Source organism: Triturus cristatus, chromosome 7, assembly GCF_964204655.1.
Source record: "Triturus cristatus chromosome 7, aTriCri1.1, whole genome shotgun sequence".
In the NCBI taxonomy this organism is placed as follows: Eukaryota; Metazoa; Chordata; class Amphibia; order Caudata; family Salamandridae; genus Triturus; species Triturus cristatus.
Window position 1 is genome coordinate 1,848,444,151 of NC_140590.1, and position 20,115 is coordinate 1,848,464,265.

The 20,115-nt window shown below is 43.9% G+C and overlaps 1 protein-coding gene across 5 annotated transcripts in view; it reads left to right on the forward strand.

The window, feature by feature from the left end:
* LOC146813428 (glyceraldehyde-3-phosphate dehydrogenase-like) overlaps positions 1-20,115 on the forward strand; it is a 516,507-nt gene that overhangs the window by 62,425 nt on the left and 433,967 nt on the right. For 3 of the 5 annotated variants that reach the window (XM_085620195.1, XM_085620194.1, XM_085620193.1), the window contains exons 3-5: positions 2,897-2,996; positions 3,515-3,621; positions 3,789-3,879. In XM_085620195.1, the coding sequence (XP_085476321.1) occupies positions 2,897-2,996; positions 3,515-3,621; positions 3,789-3,879 (298 nt within the window). Of the gene's footprint in view, positions 1-2,896; positions 3,101-3,514; positions 3,622-3,788; positions 3,880-20,115 lie in introns of those variants that run through there. The other 2 variants (XM_085620197.1, XM_085620196.1) reach the window with 2 other exon arrangements.

A 20,115-nucleotide genomic window follows, 5' to 3' on the forward strand; every position in this document is an offset into this window, starting at 1 on the left:
CTTGTTTGCTTCCTCGGACAATGCTCGATGCCTGCAGTTCTGCTCCCTTCAGGAACTGTCCAGGGGCGTAGTTGAAGTGGAACTATCAGCCACACTATGCATTTCCCCCATACGTTTGGTTCCCAGGGTTCTGAGGAAGACCGGGCCCAAGTCATTCTCATCGCCCTGTATTGGCCAAGAAGGGTTTGGTATGCAGACCTGCTGCGCTTCTCCACGTGTCCCCCTCTCTGCCTGTCATTCAGGACGGATCTTTTCTCCCAGGGGGGCTGAATAGTTCTACACCGCAATCACCGGGAACTGAACCTACATGCTTGGAGATTGAACGGGAACAACTGAGCTCCTTTTAGCTGCCACCCGTGGTGGTAGACATAATTTTTTATGCGTGTTGCTCCTCCACTAAAGTAGTCTGTTCCGGCAGATGGGACAACTTTGTTGCATGGTGTGCACATAATGGAGTGGATTCCTTACAGGCCAAGTTATACCATGTGTTGCAGTTTGTGCTTTTCTTGCCTCAGAGGAGATGCTCCATTGGCACTATATATGGGTGTTTGGCGCCTTGTCTGCCTTTCTTGGATGGATCAGCCATCCCTGTTTAGGTCCCCAGTTTTCATGCGTTTCCTCAAGGGCTTGACTAATCTTTTTCCTCCCACTCCCTCTGTAGGTCCTCAATGGAAATTGAGTTTGATTCTCACATTTTTGATGGGGTCTCAGTTTAAGCCCCTTCACAGTTGTACCCTTTTTATGTAAAGTGTATTTTTAGTTTTAATAGCGTCTCCTAGGAGGGTCATTGAGCTACAAGCCCTTAGCTGTTGTCCTCCTTTCACAACATTTTCCCCCAGACAACTTGGTGTCGCAAACCAAAGCTGCTTTCATTTCCAAGGTGGTCAACCCCTTCCATCTTGCCCAGTCCAACACCCTTCCTACTTTTTACCCTCCCCCTTATCCCACAAAAGAGGAGGAGCAGTTGCATTTGTTAGATCCCAGGAGAGCGGTTAAATATGACCTAAATCGCACCAAGGAACACAGTTAGGATGAGCAGCTCCTCAGTGGCTACTGTGGTGCCAAAAAGATCAAAGCGGTTCAGAAGAAGACGCTATTGAGATGGATAATTTTCTGCATTAAAACTTGCTACACTTTGGCCAAGAAAAGACTGACTGAAGGATCCATGCTCAATCTACTAGATCCAAATATACCACTTCTGCTCTTGCGCTGAGGGTTTCAATTGCGGATATCTGCAAAGCGACAACTTAGGCCCCCTTGCACACATTTGCTTAACACTGTTATCTGGACTCTAGTGAGAAAGGATGGTCACTTCGCTAAGGTTGGTCTTACAGGACTTCCTGGTATAGTCATCAATCAACCCACCTCGTAGGTGAAGTATTGCTGTGGAATCTGTTCTACAGGTGAGGAATCTGCAGGTAGAAGTATCCATCAGAAGAAAAAGTTACTTACCTGCAGTTACAATCTTTCTGGTGGGTACTCTATCTACCTGCAGATTCCTCACCGACCCACCCACCTCCCTGTGTAATGGATGACCCATACTGACCAATTAAAAAGATTCCCTGATATATTCTTTTGGTACTGCAAAAGATTTTCACTGATGTAATTCTGCTCTCTCGCCTTGAAGGCCTTGGAAAAAAACAGAGAGTAACTGTTGTGGGTACACCAGGGTGGGGTCTTTTTGGGCTCGCTGGCGTCATCTGACGTCACTTTCGGTGCAAACTGAGCCTATCGTCTTCTGTTGGTGGCCTTGATGCTTTGAAGTTTCCAGAAGCAGCCTGGCACCTAAAGTAGTTCTACTGGTGACAAATCTGCAGGTAGATAGAGTATCCACCAGAAATATTGTTACCGCAGGTAAGCAACTTTTTCTTCTTTAATCTATCTCCTTTTCACTGGACTCACTCATAGCAAAACAAAGAAACTGTGGCTCACAGGTGAGCTGGCCCATAGAAGGTAAAACAGAAGAGCAAGCCAACTGAAGCTTAATGTGTGGTGAAGTTAGGACACACGCAGCAAAACATTAGTAATCAGCATAGGTGAAGAAGGTTAGGCTGTTACTTTCAATCACTCACTGTAATAATGTTGTCCTATTTTTTAAGTTTAGGCTGTACAGTAGAATTTATATTTTGACACTGGCCCGCTCTATCCTTAGTGAGGTCAGTCCCTTTTTTAAATTAATAGCAGTTTTTCAGAAGAAACCCCATTTTTCTCTCTGGCACCTTAACAACTGATGGCTTTATTTAGAATTTGATGGAGCGGAATTCCTGCCAGAAATCGGTGGGGCTTCCCGTCCATCAAACTTGTGGTGGGTGAAGTGCCAGGATTCCAGTAGCAGAGCCTCACCATCTAACTTTTTGGGCCAGTGGCCAGTCAGCAACATGCTGTCAATCAATATATCATCTAACTTTTTGGGCCAGTGGCCAGTCAGCAACATGCTGTCAATCAATATATGTTAGAAGGTCTGTCTTATTTAGGTAAATCCTTCTGATGTTCATTTTCCCTGTTTGGGACCACCAGGAAACAGTAGAAATGACCCCATGGTATATGTTTTTGCCTTGCAGAAACAATTCCTAACTACAGTGATTTGTTCCTGAAAAATGAAGTTGTGTTTTCTAGTCAAAACAGCATGGCTACCGCTCTGCAAACTTCTCTGCCTGCTGGGCAACTGCCACACTGGCAGATGCACAGAAAGTAAAGAGAACCTGGTCAAGCAGGCAGGTGTGGAATCTAAAATACAGCCGGCAGTCCTTCGCTGAAGGAGTAGAGGCCACAGCCTCCAATGACCTGGGGGGCTGCCGGGCCACTGGCCAGGGTCTACATTTCCATCTATTCGATTATTTTCCATGACTTTTGTGATCCCTTTTAATCTCTTGGTGCTTTCTCTTTTTACCCTCAGATTTGGGCGTATTGGTCGCTTGGTGACTCGTGCCGCAGTTAAATCATCAAAAATCCAGATTACAGCCATTAATGATCCCTTCATTGACCTGCATTACATGGCAAGTCAGTCATGAGAAGATAGGGCTGGCTGTGGTAGCAGTAGTTGGTATGATTAACTAAGAGGTTTTGCAGTCTACCCAATTGGACACATTATTTTCCTCATGTAAGGCAACTTCATTTTGGCAGCTGTGCTCTTAAGCCATTGCATAAATTTGAAACTTTTTGTTGGAAAATACTATTACAGAAGGGCTGTAACAATTGCACTGTGCTGCTTAACTTTTGTAAAGAATGTAAGAAACATTAGAAGGTTGGTTGTTCAATCATGATGTTAAAAAATGAGTAAATGCACAATGTGGCATCTAAAAATTGGATATCATTTATAAAAGAACTTTAAGTGTACACTTCAACCTGTAAAGTGATCTATTGTTTTGTGTCACATATTGCTGTCATGATTAACCATTTTGAAGCGCTAGACAAGAGAGCCTTTTATATATATTTTGTTTATTTTCAGGTATTTTAAGCTGCACCCCTAATAGAGGCTTATCAACCGCCCCCTCCTTTTATTCTCACCTGACAGGTATACATGTTCAAGTATGACTCTACACACGGTCCTTTCCAGGGAACTGTGAAAGCTGAGAATGGCAAGCTGGTTGTCAATGATCAGATCATCGCAGTCTTTCAAGAGTGAGTGAGGGATGCAGATGTGGTAGTAGCATCTTAACGGGAATAGTGCTCCGATGCATCATTCTATCATGCATCTTAATGGGAGTAGTGCTCTGATGCATCATTCTATCATGCCTGTAACCTCCTCAAACTTAACTCTAGTTCTTCTACACACTTTTCTGTTGCAGGAAGGACCCTGCCCAGATCAAATGGAGCGAAGCGGGTGTGGATTATGTGGTGGAATCCACTGGGGCCTTCACAACCATTGACAAAGCATCAGTAAGTTCAACATTTTCCATTTCGATATTGATAAATATTGTGCCTTTGAGACTAAAGTGATAGTCCCAGCTCTTCAAGATCCATCTTGCAGATTTTTGTAACTTTCGTCAGATTATTGAAGATGTCTTCTTCGTTTTTGCCACATACATTATTCTCACTCTTTGCTCCAACTTTTTGTCAGAATGTAGAGCAGAGATTTCACTAGCTTGAGTTTGAGTGAAACCTTTGAATCTCTGCATCTTGCACATTTTACCATAATTTGTGCTATTGTATAGACAGACTACAATCTGGGGCTGCTTGTCACTTGTAATTTGTAAGAATGATTCTCCCCTGGGGATGTTATTAGTCACAACGACTACATTGTCCAACCAATGAGTGGGATCTCAGATCACTTCTAACAATCATATATAGTTGTATGTATGCTTTTATTTTGAACAAAAGGCATTTTTTTCTAAGAAAAAATAAACTATTTTTAACAGCCTACGAAAGGTTATTTTGGCCTGTTTTTGGCTATTTACTTTAAAAATAATAACCACTTTTAGTAGATAAACAGCCAATAGAAATAACTTTGTGAGGAGAAAACGTTTTCACAAACATTTTTTAAAGGAGAGGTGTGAGAAAATAAGGACAAAGTAGTGTACTAGCCTAAAAGGCTGAGAGAATTGCCTTATTCCTGTAAGGTATAGAATACCATCAGCATCCCATCTTGCCCTGTAGGTGGCAGTTGAGCTATTTTGTTTCTTCCAGCTTCTGCTGACAGGATTCTGGAGAACTGAGTTAAAGTATTTCTTCCTTCACAAAATGGCATCCCTTTTTATGAAGTGTCCTATGTGTGGATGATAGAGAGCCCAATCTGACCTAGATTCCCTAAGGTCTGACTCCATTTTATGTAGGCCTTAGCTCCATCTTTGATAATGAATGGTGCTAACCTCGCAATGTTAGACAATGGAAGTCGCCATCTTTTCAAAATTATTTCCATGTCTGCCATTAGATGTCATCTGACCTTATGTTTTTAAGACCTATGAAAGCGTCAAGTCGTTCTATAATGACATAGTTCTCTTCCAGGGGATCCTCATCAATAGTCATAAGTACTGAATATTCCCGCCCATGTGCGGGGACCCCGGAAATAATAAAAATCATATAAAAATTATATATGAAAAATATATATATACAGCTCTATATATATATATATATATATATATATATATATGTATTCACTGAAAAAACCATAGGTTTCAGGGGCGTTATAGTTAGCTGGACATTTCCCTCGTACAAAACCCTAGAAATTCCCCTATTCTAGTTAGTTCAGCTAACTATAACTCGCGCCCCCGCAATGCACTGCTGATGACGTCACATATTACATCACTCATGACATGGTCAGTGACATCACTGATGACATCTCAAATGACATCACTGATGACATCATCCATGTGATAAATTAGTGCATCTTCTCACACCCTAATATAACCTTTGATACTCCGACTCAAAATTTCAGACGGCCATTTTGAAAACCATAGATACTCCAATACCAATAACTACATACCCACTCATTAACTCTTAGGTCTACATACACCTCCACTCACTCACCTGTACAGTCACTCATACTTACAGTCACTCCGTACAAGACTATCATATGCATTTATACACCTATATAGACACTCACACCGCCAATCATCCATTGAGGTACTGACACACCTAGTCAGTTGTGCAAGTAATTAAACACAGTCCAATTTACTCACCTATACAGTTAAACACACTCAAGTTCACTTACTCATAAAAATAGTACCACATTCTTACGCTCTTATACAATCATTGATACAAGCACACACTCATCCATACAGCCACTCCCACAATCACACACTCTCACATATACCCACTTATATACTCTTAAACACATATATACTGCCTTTCATATATGTAGTTAGTCCCACATGTACCCCTGAGATATACATTCAATCCCTAACACACCCATACATACACTCACCCAACCATACAGTCCATCACAGATGCACTCTTAAAACCATGCACCCATAGAATCACCCACTCACACATCTATGCATAGAGTCACACACACCCTACCCACACAAACACTCAGGCACCCATACAGATACTCAGACAACCAATCAATAACCCATATAGACACTCATAGCTATTCACAAAACCATGCAGCCACTTATACACCTACCCACAGACACATACAGACATTCACACAGTTTAGTCACTAGTCTGCAGTAAGATACATAGTCAGTTACACACCTAGAAAATCATCCATTCACACACTTGTACACCCACTCATTCTTCAACAGACCTTTCCCTATATATATTAAACATATTAAAACCGTACAGAAACACATACTCACTGGATGATGTCATCAGTGAAGTCACTGACCATGTCATGAGTGATGTAATATGTGACGTCATCAGCAGTTCATTGCGGGGGAGCGAGTTATAGTTAGCTGAACTAACTATAACAGGGGAATTTCTAGGGTTTTGTACGAGGGAAATGTCCAGCTAACTACAACGCCCCTGAAACCTATGGTTTTTTCAGTGAATTTCTAAGGTTTTTTAAATGCCAATTCCTAACTATAACACCCCTGAAACCTTTGGTTTTTTCAGGGAACTTCAAAGGTTTTTTAAATGGTAATTTCTAACTATGCCTACAGAGATAGGACATGTGAAGAAAGAAGAAAAACCAACAGAAAAAAAAAAAGAAATGTAGAAAGAAGCAACAGAAGTCCTCAAAGACGAAGAAAAGTGCAGGAAGAAGGATAACGTGCAGAAAGAACAAACAGAAGAGCAGAAAGAAGCCTTGTTGCAAAATCATCCTGTACCCTCAACTTTTTCAGACGGATACTGGTGGTAACTGAGTCTGACTAACCAGTCCTAGAGCCAGTGCTATGTTAAAAGACACTCAGAATACAGTGAAAACACCTACATACACTAGGGAACACTATGCGTTGGGGTCCCCCTGTGATCAGCATGACCTCCTCTGTAAGCCCCTAGTATATAATAGGGCAGTGGATTAAAACTACCTCTTAAAACGCGCCACAGGCCCCGTCCCCTCACTTCCCCACTGTGTAAACACGCCCTGTGGCCGTTTTAAGTTGGGAGATTAAGTCCCCTTGAATCCTGAGGGTCCCTAGGGTCCAACTAGACCACTAGGTACCTCCAGTAAGCGCCACAGAGCTGCGTTGCAGAGAGATGTAAAAAGGGGCACAGCCTAGACCACCTCTCTGCAACGCAGCGCAGTGGCGCTTACTGGAAGCACCTGGTGGGCTAGTTGGCCCCCAGGGTCCCTCAGGATTGAAGGGGAATTATTTCCCCAACTTAAAACGCGCCACAGGGCTTGTTTGCACATGTTAACTCAGGCCCGTCCCCTCCCTTCACCACTGTGAAAACACGCCCTGTGGTCGTTTTTAGTTGGGAGATTAAGTTCATTTGAATCCTGAGGGTCCCTAGGGTCCAACTAGCCCACTAGGTACCTCCAGTAAGCGCCACAGAGCTGCGTTGCAGAGAGGTGTAAAAAGTGGCCCGGCCTGGACCACCTCTCTGCAACGCAGCTCAGTGGCGCTTACTGGAAGCACCTGGTGGGCTATTTAGCCCCCAGGGGCCCTCAGGATTGAAGGGGAATTATTTCCCCAACTTAAAACGCGCCATAGGGCGTTTGCGCACACGTCACCTCAGGCCCCATCCCCTCCCTTTACCACTGTGTAAATATGCCCTGTGGCCGTTCTAAGTTGAGAGATTAAGTCCCCATGAATCCTGAGGGTCCCTAGGGTCAAACTAGCCCACTAGGTACCTCCAGTAAGCGCCACAGAGCTGCGTTGCAGAGAGGTGTAAAAAGGGGCGTGGCCTCAGAACACCTGTCTGCAACGCAGCTCCCCGGCGCATACTGGAGATACCTGTTGGGCTAGTTGGCCCTCAGGGACCCTCAGTATTGAAGAGGAATTAATTCCCCAACTTACAACTGGCCAGGGGGCGCGTTTGCAGAGTGCTGCAAGGAGGTGGCGTGGCCTCCGGCGCGATGCCGGTCTTTTATTTATTTAATTTTTTTAAGAAGGAGGGCTGTGTGGCCCCCCTTCTTTTTCTAATTTACTGGCCCTGGGGACCCCATCCCCCAGGGCCTGCACCCTAATTTTTTTTGTTGAAAAAAATTAATTTGGCCCTCTCAAGGCCTTAATCGGCCCCGGGGACCCCAACCCCCGGGTCATGACCTTTTTCTTTAGGAGGGAGCTGCGTTGCCCCCCTCCTCAGGCCACTTATGGCCCTGGGGACCCCATCCCCCGGGGCCGGCCTTTGTTTTTTATTATTTAAAAAAAATATATATTTATAGAAACACCTAGGACATGCTGGACAAACCGTATGTACCTATCACCGTGACGATTTGCGTGATATTCTTTAAAAGGCGACTATGCATAGAATGAATCCACATGGAATGTATTTACACCGCTTGTGAAGCTCTGACGTGTCTGACGCCCTACCGTGCCTAATCTCGGCACCCCCGCCGGTGGGTACTCTCCAAGTAGACACCCTTGTCGTTTATTTATACAAACATGGGTAGCTATTGACAGGCACATGTAATATACACGCACACCAAGCCATTCAAAGGGGAATCGACAAAAATTCGACCAAACTATGCAAGAAATCCCCCTCACGGTTAATAAAACACACATCCACAGCCGGATGTGTAATACTTTTAATTTTACTCTCTGGAAAGGAGACGAACCTCACTTGAGAGTCACAGCATGCTCCTGGCTGAGCCCAATGCTATGTTACACCCACCAGTGCCCGCCGAGTGCCTCAAACCTCTGTGTTGTATTCCACCAGCTAGTGCGTATGCTATGACACTCTCTAGCCCATGTGCAATGTAACACCACCCCGTGAATATGTCATGCCACACTTGCCGTCGCACGGGTTATATTGCCCCATCTAACGTGCCTTCCTCGATGCCTATGGTATAACGCACAGCGCTATGCCATACATATTACAATCTGGGATCCATATCTTTGTCACAGTGCATATGCAACGTTACACTCCCCAGCACATATTTTATATTACAACTTTAGAGACTAGTTAGGTTACACAACACTGCCCTGTGCATATTACACTCCAAGGCGCATATCGCATAGCACGCGCTAGTGCCTGTGCTATCTCGCGCTCTCCAATGAATCTGTCATTGCGCACAATGTATTGCATATTATATTTCACGCCCCGGTTCATCTTATATCACACTTTTTGGTGCATAGTTTATACCATATACTATATCTAGTTTTCATTTTCAATCGTGCTCTCAGGACTATGTTCTATATACCACTGCGTCCACCTGCCCTTTTCACGGGCATTACATTTTGCGATGGGGGGTGGAGGGTCAGGGGGTGTTTCTGCCAAGTGAGCCCGGGGTCACAGTCACAAACGTCCTCTTCTTCCTGAATAAAAGTGAGATTATGGGGCATACTTGTTCATATTTTAAGTAGTTTGCACAGACACACATTTTAAAAACAATAAAGTTCCTAATACCCACCTTCTCTGAAGAGTTAGCTTGCTGCCCCATCCACCTCCTCCCTATCCTCTGTTGTCTGAATCCATGGACTAGCCTCCTCCCTCCTGCCGTGCATGGTCTAATATGCTGCTGCTGGAGCGGGTTATGCAACATTTTTGTATACCCATCCCATTTTGCATGTCGTTTTATTAATTTAATTAATTAATCATAATCGTACTAATGGTTTGGAGTGATGTGGAAATAACTAATCAACCTTATTAATGACCGAAATACACGTGGAATTTGCATCTGCATGGCCTAATTAATGACGTGAACTAAATTTTGTACGCATATTAATGATAGATAATTAGAACATTGCATGATATATGTCGCTTCGGTGATGAAATTGTGATTCGTGCTTTATTTAGTAAGTATAAACCGCATTGAGTGTTGCTTTTGGCTAGATAAATACACACACATATGGGTATTAGCGAGGGAATAACATTTCATTAAGTCATTTCTATGTATTAATTACGTTTTTGTGTTTCTTTGCTTAAGTTGACTATTCTGGCCTATCAAATGATGGCTGCTTTTGGTGCCTAACCCAACTGCCGATGCTGAACCAGGCTTGGGTGAAGTACGCCTGCGCTAAAAGATGAGCAACAATGGCCCTGTCTTGACCCCAGGCAAGCTGTACTTATCAAGGCCACTGGGAAAGGTGTCAGCGCTACAGACAAAAGGCTTTATTAAAGAACTGGAACCAGCAAGTATGCTGACAACATGGACTAAACCTTATGGGAACGGAGAGGTTGACCCCTGATCAGCCAATCAGAACAGTTTGAAACTCAATATTGTTACATTTTGCTATTGAAATTATTATAAAACCCATAGAATAGAGAGGTTGGAGGGTCGCTCCTTCGATTTCCTGATGATATGCTGACGAAGAGGACGGTGACACTGCAGGACAGGTGTTAGCCTGAATCTTTGACGGACTGAATTAATACCCAAAATCCTGATGAACTTAACCTGCTAAATTGATGGCCATAGATTTGCGAGCTTGCCAGATTTGACATAGAGGATGACTTTAGCCAGAATAGGTAAATATGAATGGCAACTTGATCAAATTAATTATTTAATCTGCAATATTAATATAAATTTGGATTTGAACATCTACAGAAATGAGTTGGGTTGTTTATTCATTGAAATGTGTTAATGAAACGGTAAATTAGAGTATTAGACATTCACTTAAATCTACAACTAACAGATCCATCCCGGTCATGAGGGGAACACCAAATGTAGAATCTAGGGCCTAATGAATATAAGAAGGGTTTGTAGGTTTGTTGCTCATTAGGGTAAAGTGGCATCTTCCTCCCTCATTATCCAGCACTTGGAAGGATAATCGCCTCTCGTACGGACTGATGGTGAGTGTGTGTTGGTGTTATGAGCCCCACCAGCGATATGTGACCAGACGTCACATATTACATCACTCATGACATGGTCAGTGACATCACTGATGACATCTCAAATGACATCACTGATGACATCATCCATGTGATAAATTAGTGCATCTTCTCACACCCTAATATAACCTTTGATACTCCGACTCAAAATTTCAGACGGCCATTTTGAAAACCATAGATACTCCAATACCAATAACTACATACCCACTCATTAACTCTTAGGTCTACATACACCTCCACTCACTCACCTGTACAGTCACTCATACTTACAGTCACTCCGTACAAGACTATCATATGCATTTATACACCTATATAGACACTCACACCGCCAATCATCCATTGAGGTACTGACACACCTAGTCAGTCGTGCAAGTAATTAAACACAGTCCAATTTACTCACCTATACAGTTAAACACACTCAAGTTCACTTACTCATAAAAATAGTACCACATTCTTACGCTCTTATACAATCATTGATACAAGCACACACTCATCCATACAGCCACTCCCACAATCACACACTCTCACATATACCCACTTATATACTCTTAAACACATATATACTGCCTTTCATATATGTAGTTAGTCCCACATGTACCCCTGAGATATACATTCAATCCCTAACACACCCATACATACACTCACCCAACCATACAGTCCATCACAGATGCACTCTTAAAACCATGCACCCATAGAATCACCCACTCACACATCTATGCATAGAGTCACACACACCCTACCCACACAAACACTCAGGCACCCATACAGATACTCAGACAACCAATCAATAACCCATATAGACACTCATAGCTATTCACAAAACCATGCAGCCACTTATACACCTACCCACAGACACATACAGACATTCACACAGTTTAGTCACTAGTCTGCAGTAAGATACATAGTCAGTTACACACCTAGAAAATCATCCATTCACACACTTGTACACCCACTCATTCTTCAACAGACCTTTCCCTATATATATTAAACATATTAAAACCGTACAGAAACACATACTCACTGGATGATGTCATCAGTGAAGTCACTGACCATGTCATGAGTGATGTAATATGTGACGTCATCAGCAGTTCATTGCGGGGGAGCGAGTTATAGTTAGCTGAACTAACTATAACAGGGGAATTTCTAGGGTTTTGTACGAGGGAAATGTCCAGCTAACTACAACGCCCCTGAAACCTATGGTTTTTTCAGTGAATTTCTAAGGTTTTTTAAATGCCAATTCCTAACTATAACACCCCTGAAACCTTTGGTTTTTTCAGGGAACTTCAAAGGTTTTTTAAATGGTAATTTCTAACTATGCCTACAGAGATAGGACATGTGAAGAAAGAAGAAAAACCAACAGAAAAAAAAAAGAAATGTAGAAAGAAGCAACAGAAGTCCTCAAAGACGAAGAAAAGTGCAGGAAGAAGGATAACGTGCAGAAAGAACAAACAGAAGAGCAGAAAGAAGCCTTGTTGCAAAATCATCCTGTACCCTCAACTTTTTCAGACGGATACTGGTGGTAACTGAGTCTGACTAACCAGTCCTAGAGCCAGTGCTATGTTAAAAGACACTCAGAATACAGTGAAAACACCTACATACACTAGGGAACACTATGCGTTGGGGTCCCCCTGTGATCAGCATGACCTCCTCTGTAAGCCCCTAGTATATAATAGGGCAGTGGATTAAAACTACCTCTTAAAACGCGCCACAGGCCCCGTCCCCTCACTTCCCCACTGTGTAAACACGCCCTGTGGCCGTTTTAAGTTGGGAGATTAAGTCCCCTTGAATCCTGAGGGTCCCTAGGGTCCAACTAGACCACTAGGTACCTCCAGTAAGCGCCACAGAGCTGCGTTGCAGAGAGATGTAAAAAGGGGCACAGCCTAGACCACCTCTCTGCAACGCAGCGCAGTGGCGCTTACTGGAAGCACCTGGTGGGCTAGTTGGCCCCCAGGGTCCCTCAGGATTGAAGGGGAATTATTTCCCCAACTTAAAACGCGCCACAGGGCTTGTTTGCACATGTTAACTCAGGCCCGTCCCCTCCCTTCACCACTGTGAAAACACGCCCTGTGGTCGTTTTTAGTTGGGAGATTAAGTTCATTTGAATCCTGAGGGTCCCTAGGGTCCAACTAGCCCACTAGGTACCTCCAGTAAGCGCCACAGAGCTGCGTTGCAGAGAGGTGTAAAAAGTGGCCCGGCCTGGACCACCTCTCTGCAACGCAGCTCAGTGGCGCTTACTGGAAGCACCTGGTGGGCTATTTAGCCCCCAGGGGCCCTCAGGATTGAAGGGGAATTATTTCCCCAACTTAAAACGCGCCATAGGGCGTTTGCGCACACGTCACCTCAGGCCCCATCCCCTCCCTTTACCACTGTGTAAATATGCCCTGTGGCCGTTCTAAGTTGAGAGATTAAGTCCCCATGAATCCTGAGGGTCCCTAGGGTCAAACTAGCCCACTAGGTACCTCCAGTAAGCGCCACAGAGCTGCGTTGCAGAGAGGTGTAAAAAGGGGCGTGGCCTCAGAACACCTGTCTGCAACGCAGCTCCCCGGCGCATACTGGAGATACCTGTTGGGCTAGTTGGCCCTCAGGGACCCTCAGTATTGAAGGGGAATTAATTCCCCAACTTACAACTGGCCAGGGGGCGCGTTTGCAGAGTGCTGCAAGGAGGTGGCGTGGCCTCCGGCGCGATGCCGGTCTTTTATTTATTTAATTTTTTTAAGAAGGAGGGCTGTGTGGCCCCCCTTCTTTTTCTAATTTACTGGCCCTGGGGACCCCATCCCCCAGGGCCTGCACCCTAATTTTTTTTGTTGAAAAAAATTAATTTGGCCCTCTCAAGGCCTTAATCGGCCCCGGGGACCCCAACCCCCGGGTCATGACCTTTTTCTTTAGGAGGGAGCTGCGTTGCCCCCCTCCTCAGGCCACTTATGGCCCTGGGGACCCCATCCCCCGGGGCCGGCCTTTGTTTTTTATTATTTAAAAAAAAAATATATTTATAGAAACACCTAGGACATGCTGGACAAACCGTATGTACCTATCACCGTGACGATTTGCGTGATATTCTTTAAAAGGCGACTATGCATAGAATGAATCCACATGGAATGTATTTACACCGCTTGTGAAGCTCTGACGTGTCTGACGCCCTACCGTGCCTAATCTCGGCACCCCCGCCGGTGGGTACTCTCCAAGTAGACACCCTTGTCGTTTATTTATACAAACATGGGTAGCTATTGACAGGCACATGTAATATACACGCACACCAAGCCATTCAAAGGGGAATCGACAAAAATTCGACCAAACTATGCAAGAAATCCCCCTCACGGTTAATAAAACACACATCCACCGCCGGATGTGTAATACTTTTAATTTTACTCTCTGGAAAGGAGACGAACCTCACTTGAGAGTCACAGCATGCTCCTGGCTGAGCCCAATGCTATGTTACACCCACCAGTGCCCGCCGAGTGCCTCAAACCTCTGTGTTGTATTCCACCAGCTAGTGCGTATGCTATGACACTCTCTAGCCCATGTGCAATGTAACACCACCCCGTGAATATGTCATGCCACACTTGCCGTCGCACGGGTTATATTGCCCCATCTAACGTGCCTTCCTCGATGCCTATGGTATAACGCACAGCGCTATGCCATACATATTACAATCTGGGATCCATATCTTTGTCACAGTGCATATGCAACGTTACACTCCCCAGCACATATTTTATATTACAACTTTAGAGACTAGTTAGGTTACACAACACTGCCCTGTGCATATTACACTCCAAGGCGCATATCGCATAGCACGCGCTAGTGCCTGTGCTATCTCGCGCTCTCCAATGAATCTGTCATTGCGCACAATGTATTGCATATTATATTTCACGCCCCGGTTCATCTTATATCACACTTTTTGGTGCATAGTTTATACCATATACTATATCTAGTTTTCATTTTCAATCGTGCTCTCAGGACTATGTTCTATATACCACTGCGTCCACCTGCCCTTTTCACGGGCATTACATTTTGCGATGGGGGGTGGAGGGTCAGGGGGTGTTTCTGCCAAGTGAGCCCGGGGTCACAGTCACAAACGTCCTCTTCTTCCTGAATAAAAGTGAGATTATGGGGCATACTTGTTCATATTTTAAGTAGTTTGCACAGACACACATTTTAAAAACAATAAAGTTCCTAATACCCACCTTCTCTGAAGCGTTAGCTTGCTGCCCCATCCACCTCCTCCCTATCCTCTGTTGTCTGAATCCATGGACTAGCCTCCTCCCTCCTGCCGTGCATGGTCTAATATGCTGCTGCTGGAGCGGGTTATGCAACATTTTTGTATACCCATCCCATTTTGCATGTCGTTTTATTAATTTAATTAATTAATCATAATCGTACTAATGGTTTGGAGTGATGTGGAAATAACTAATCAACCTTATTAATGACCGAAATACACGTGGAATTTGCATCTGGATGGCCTAATTAATGACGTGAACTAAATTTTGTACGCATATTAATGATAGATAATTAGAACATTGCATGATATATGTCGCTTCGGTGATGAAATTGTGATTCGTGCTTTATTTAGTAAGTATAAACCGCATTGAGTGTTGCTTTTGGCTAGATAAATACACACACATATGGGTATTAGCGAGGGAATAACATTTCATTAAGTCATTTCTATGTATTAATTACGTTTTTGTGTTTCTTTGCTTAAGTTGACTATTCTGGCCTATCAAATGATGGCTGCTTTTGGTGCCTAACCCAACTGCCGATGCTGAACCAGGCTTGGGTGAAGTACGCCTGCGCTAAAAGATGAGCAACAATGGCCCTGTCTTGACCCCAGGCAAGCTGTACTTATCAAGGCCACTGGGAAAGGTGTCAGCGCTACAGACAAAAGGCTTTATTAAAGAACTGGAACCAGCAAGTATGCTGACAACATGGACTAAACCTTATGGGAACGGAGAGGTTGACCCCTGATCAGCCAATCAGAACAGTTTGAAACTCAATATTGTTACATTTTGCTATTGAAATTATTATAAAACCCATAGAATAGAGAGGTTGGAGGGTCGCTCCTTCGATTTCCTGATGATATGCTGACGAAGAGGACGGTGACACTGCAGGACAGCTGTTAGCCTGAATCTTTGACGGACTGAATTAATACCCAAAATCCTGATGAACTTAACCTGCTAAATTGATGGCCATAGATTTGCGAGCTTGCCAGATTTGACATAGAGGATGACTTTAGCCAGAATAGGTAAATATGAATGGCAACTTGATCAAATTAATTATTTAATCTGCAATATTAATATAAATTTGGATTTGAACATCTACAGAAATGAGTTGGGTTGTTTATTCATTGAAATGTGTTAATGAAACGGTAAATTAGAGTATTAGACATTCACTTAAATCTACAACTAACAGATCCATCCCGGTCATGAGGGGAACACCAAATGTAGAATCTAGGGCCTAATGAATATAAGAAGGGTTTGTAGGTTTGTTGCTCATTAGGGTAAAGTGGCATCTTCCTCCCTCATTATCCAGCACTTGGAAGGATAATCGCCTCTCGTACGGACTGATGGTGAGTGTGTGTTGGTGTTATGAGCCCCACCAGCGAATGTATGGATAGTGTGCGTGTGTGAGATCTTTTGGCCCGCAACGGTAGGGAGGGATTTTGCACTCCGCGCTGGAGCACTGCCACTGCCCTCCATTTAGCATGATGTGCCAGTCCACTCCTCCTGCCCTCCATTGCCCAATTCTATGGCCCTTCATTGACCTCCTGATTAGCCTCTGTGCTTAGCTTGCTTCCCCTATTCTCCTTCCCCCTGCCCTCCGATGTCTTTGTGCATGCCCCTGCTCCATCCTTTTTGCCCACCATGTTCCATGGACCTGTCACTCCTATCTACTCTGAGTGCTCTGTTGAGCTGCCACTCCCCTCCCACCTGCCTAGCATTGTCAGATGACTTTAACCTGTCCCTGCCACCTCCACCCTGCCTGTCCACATGCCATGCCCCTATCCCCTTCCTCCTGTCCTCCATGGTCCGTTTTACTGCCACACCCTTCTGCCCTCCCTGGTCTGTTGTGCTGCAACTGCTCCTCCTGCCTGCCCGCGCGGTCTGTTGTGAGGCCCCTTCCCCTGAACTCTCTTCTCTGTGCCCAGGTCCTGACCCTCCCTTCTATCCTCCATGCCCCTGCACCCTCCTTCTTGCCCATCATAGCCATTGTGCTGCCACTAACCCTCCTGCTTGCCATGCATGGTCTTCTGTGCTGCCATGGCCCCTCCCACCTTCCCTGTGTGGTCAGCTAGCTGCCTCTGACCCCCTCCCACCTTCCCTCCATGGTCTGTGTGTATGCCATCATAGTCTCATTGTTGCTCTCCATGGTGTGTTTTGTTACTAGTGCCCAACCTGCCTGACCTCCATGGTCATCTTGCTGCTCCTGCCTTGCCCCTTTGCCCCCAGCCCTCTGTTTCCATGTGCAGACCCGTATTCCCTCCCTCCTGGCTTGTCTGTTCCAATGTAATGCCCCTGATCCGTCCCTCCTGCCCTTTATGGTCTGTTATGCTGCAGCTTTCTCTCCTGTCTGCCCATTATGATCAGCTAGCTACCATTGCCTCTTTCCCCTATGTTCTCTGTTGTCCATGTGCATGGTCCTGTCCCCTCCCTATTGCTTTCTATGAATTGTTGTACTGCACTCCTGTCCCGCATGCGCTGTGTGGTGTATTGTGCTGCTGCAAACCCTGATGCCTGCCCTGTAGGGTCAGTTTGGTGCACCTCTCCATGTCACTCCTGTCCTCTGTTATCCGAGTCCATGTCCGTACCCCAATTCCTCCTGCCTTCCATGATCCAATGTACCATACTTGCGAACATTTTGAACTTGTTAAGAGGGAGATTTTGAAAAAAAACTGGGGTATTGAATTTCCCCTTTGAGTTACATTGAAAAAGAGAAGATTGTAGACAGGAGAGAGATCAAATAAAGCCCATTTGAGCTTAAAAACATTGGACGTTTCCTGGCTGAAACGGGTCTGTTGGCATGTATGGTTGTACTACCACTGCCTCTTCCTTCTGCCCACAATGGTGTATTATATTGCCACAGCCTCTCTTGCCAGTCCTGTATTGTTGGTTTGTTGCCCCTGCCCCCCTTTCCACTGCCCTCCATAGTCTGTTGTGCTGCCACTGCCCTTCCTGCCTGCCCAGTGTAGTCAAATTGTTGCATCTGCACTCTCCTACCTGCCTTCAATTTTCAGAGTCCGTGCCCCTGGCCTCTGCCTCTCAACAGTATCCCAATGAATAACTAGATTGCTAACATTCTATATTTATTACAAAAGTGTGGAACGCCTGACGTCATCTTGATGTAATCAAAACTGTAATACCTAGAGTATTTCCTTTAGAAATTACATATATGAGAGGGTCTTATTTGCATCAAAATTATGGTTAGTGCTCTAAAAAACTAAAATGAGGACATATTTTCTGAGTTTTCAAATAGCGACAAAGAACTTTTACATTATTTGTATTCTTTATGTTTTTTTATCCAGTTGACCACTTGATTAAATGTTGCACCTAGGGGAGAGGATGTGGTGTTACTTCCAGAGCTGCAGACTTTGCAACTGGGGAACCAGGTTGGAGTTTCTGCTTCAGCTCAACATTCTGTGATTCTGGTCAAATCACTTAATCTCCCCATGTCTACAACCAAAATGAATTTGGTCTTATGTGATGTAACCCATGCTCATGTAAAGCACTCCAATACCTGACAAGTCTGCACTATATAAAACTGCAAATACTCCAAAAATAAGTGTTTTGCACACTTCTGTCATTGGGCTACATGTGGGCTACATCTGGGTGATATTTGTGCTGCATTTGGGCTCTTTTGTCTCTGGTGGCCATCTTGGGAGATTTATTTGTTATGAAGTTTCCTAATTTCCTCATTTACTGCAGTCTCCTCAGTAGGAAATGCTTTCAGTTTTTTACTTTGATTCCATCAAGAAGGTATTCAGATATGTCACACACTTGCCATACATTCTGAATGTTAGCACTCTAGTTGCTCATTAGATCACTGTAGTAAAGCTACTGCTCACCACGGAAGTCTGCTGCTGGTATTAAAAGTGCATGTTTCAGTCTGCATATCAGAAGTTTTTAATGAAATAGAAGAGGATTTGAGAAGTCACTCAAAATGTGCCCTAATTTTTCTTTCTTCAGCACTAATCATAATTTCTATGGCAAAATGAACCCCCTCATTGTGTTCCTTTTTAAATTAAATGTTTTAAGTGTTACCAGTTTTTTTCCAATCAAGATGGCTTCAGGTGTGCCATACTTTTGTCATAAGTAAGACAGTAAGTGCTCTAGTTGTTCTTAAGAACATTCTGGCACATTCTGTCATTGGGCTATACTTGGGCTATATCTGGGTGATATTTGGGCTCTTTTGTCTCTGGTGGCCATCTTGGGAGATTTATTTGTTATGAAGTTTCCTAATTTCCTCATTTACTGCAGTCTCCTCAGTGGGAATACTTTCAGTTTTTTATTTTGGTTCAATCAAGAAGGCATTCAGATGTGTCACACATTTGCCATAAATTCTGAATGTTAGCACTCTAGTTGCTCATTAGATCACTGTAGTAAAACTACTGCTCACCAGGGAAGTCTGCTGCTGGTATTCAAAGTGCATGTTTCAGTCTGCATGTCAGAATTTTTTTATGAAATAGAAGAGGATTTGAGAAGTCAAAATGTGCCCTAATTTTTCTTTCTGCCTAACTAATCATAATTTCTATGGCACAATGAACCCCCTCATTTTGTTCCTTTGTAAATTAAATGTTTTAAGTGTTACCACTTTATTCCAATCAAGATGGCTTGAGGTGTGTCATACTTTTGTCATAAGTAAGACTGTTAGCGCTCTAGTTGTTCGTTAGAACACTCTGGGACATTCTGTCATTGGGCTATACTTGGGCTACATCTGGGTGATATTTGGGCTACATTTGGGCTCTTTTGTCTCTGGTGGCCATCTTGGGAGATTTATGTGTTATGAAGTTTCCTAATTTCCTGCAGTCTCCTCAGTAGGAAATACTTTCAGTTTTTTTCTTTGGTTCCATCAAGAAGGCATTCAGATGTGTCACACATTTGCTATAAATTGTGAATGCTAGCACTCTAGTTGCTCATTAGATCAATGTAGTAAAGCTACTGCTCACCAGGGAAGTCTGCTGCTGGTATTCAAAGTGCATGTTTCAGTCTGCATGTCAGAATTTTTTTATGAAATAGAAGAGGATTTGAGAAGTCAAAATGTGCCCTAATTTTTCTTTCTACAGCACTAATCATAATTTCTATGGCAAAA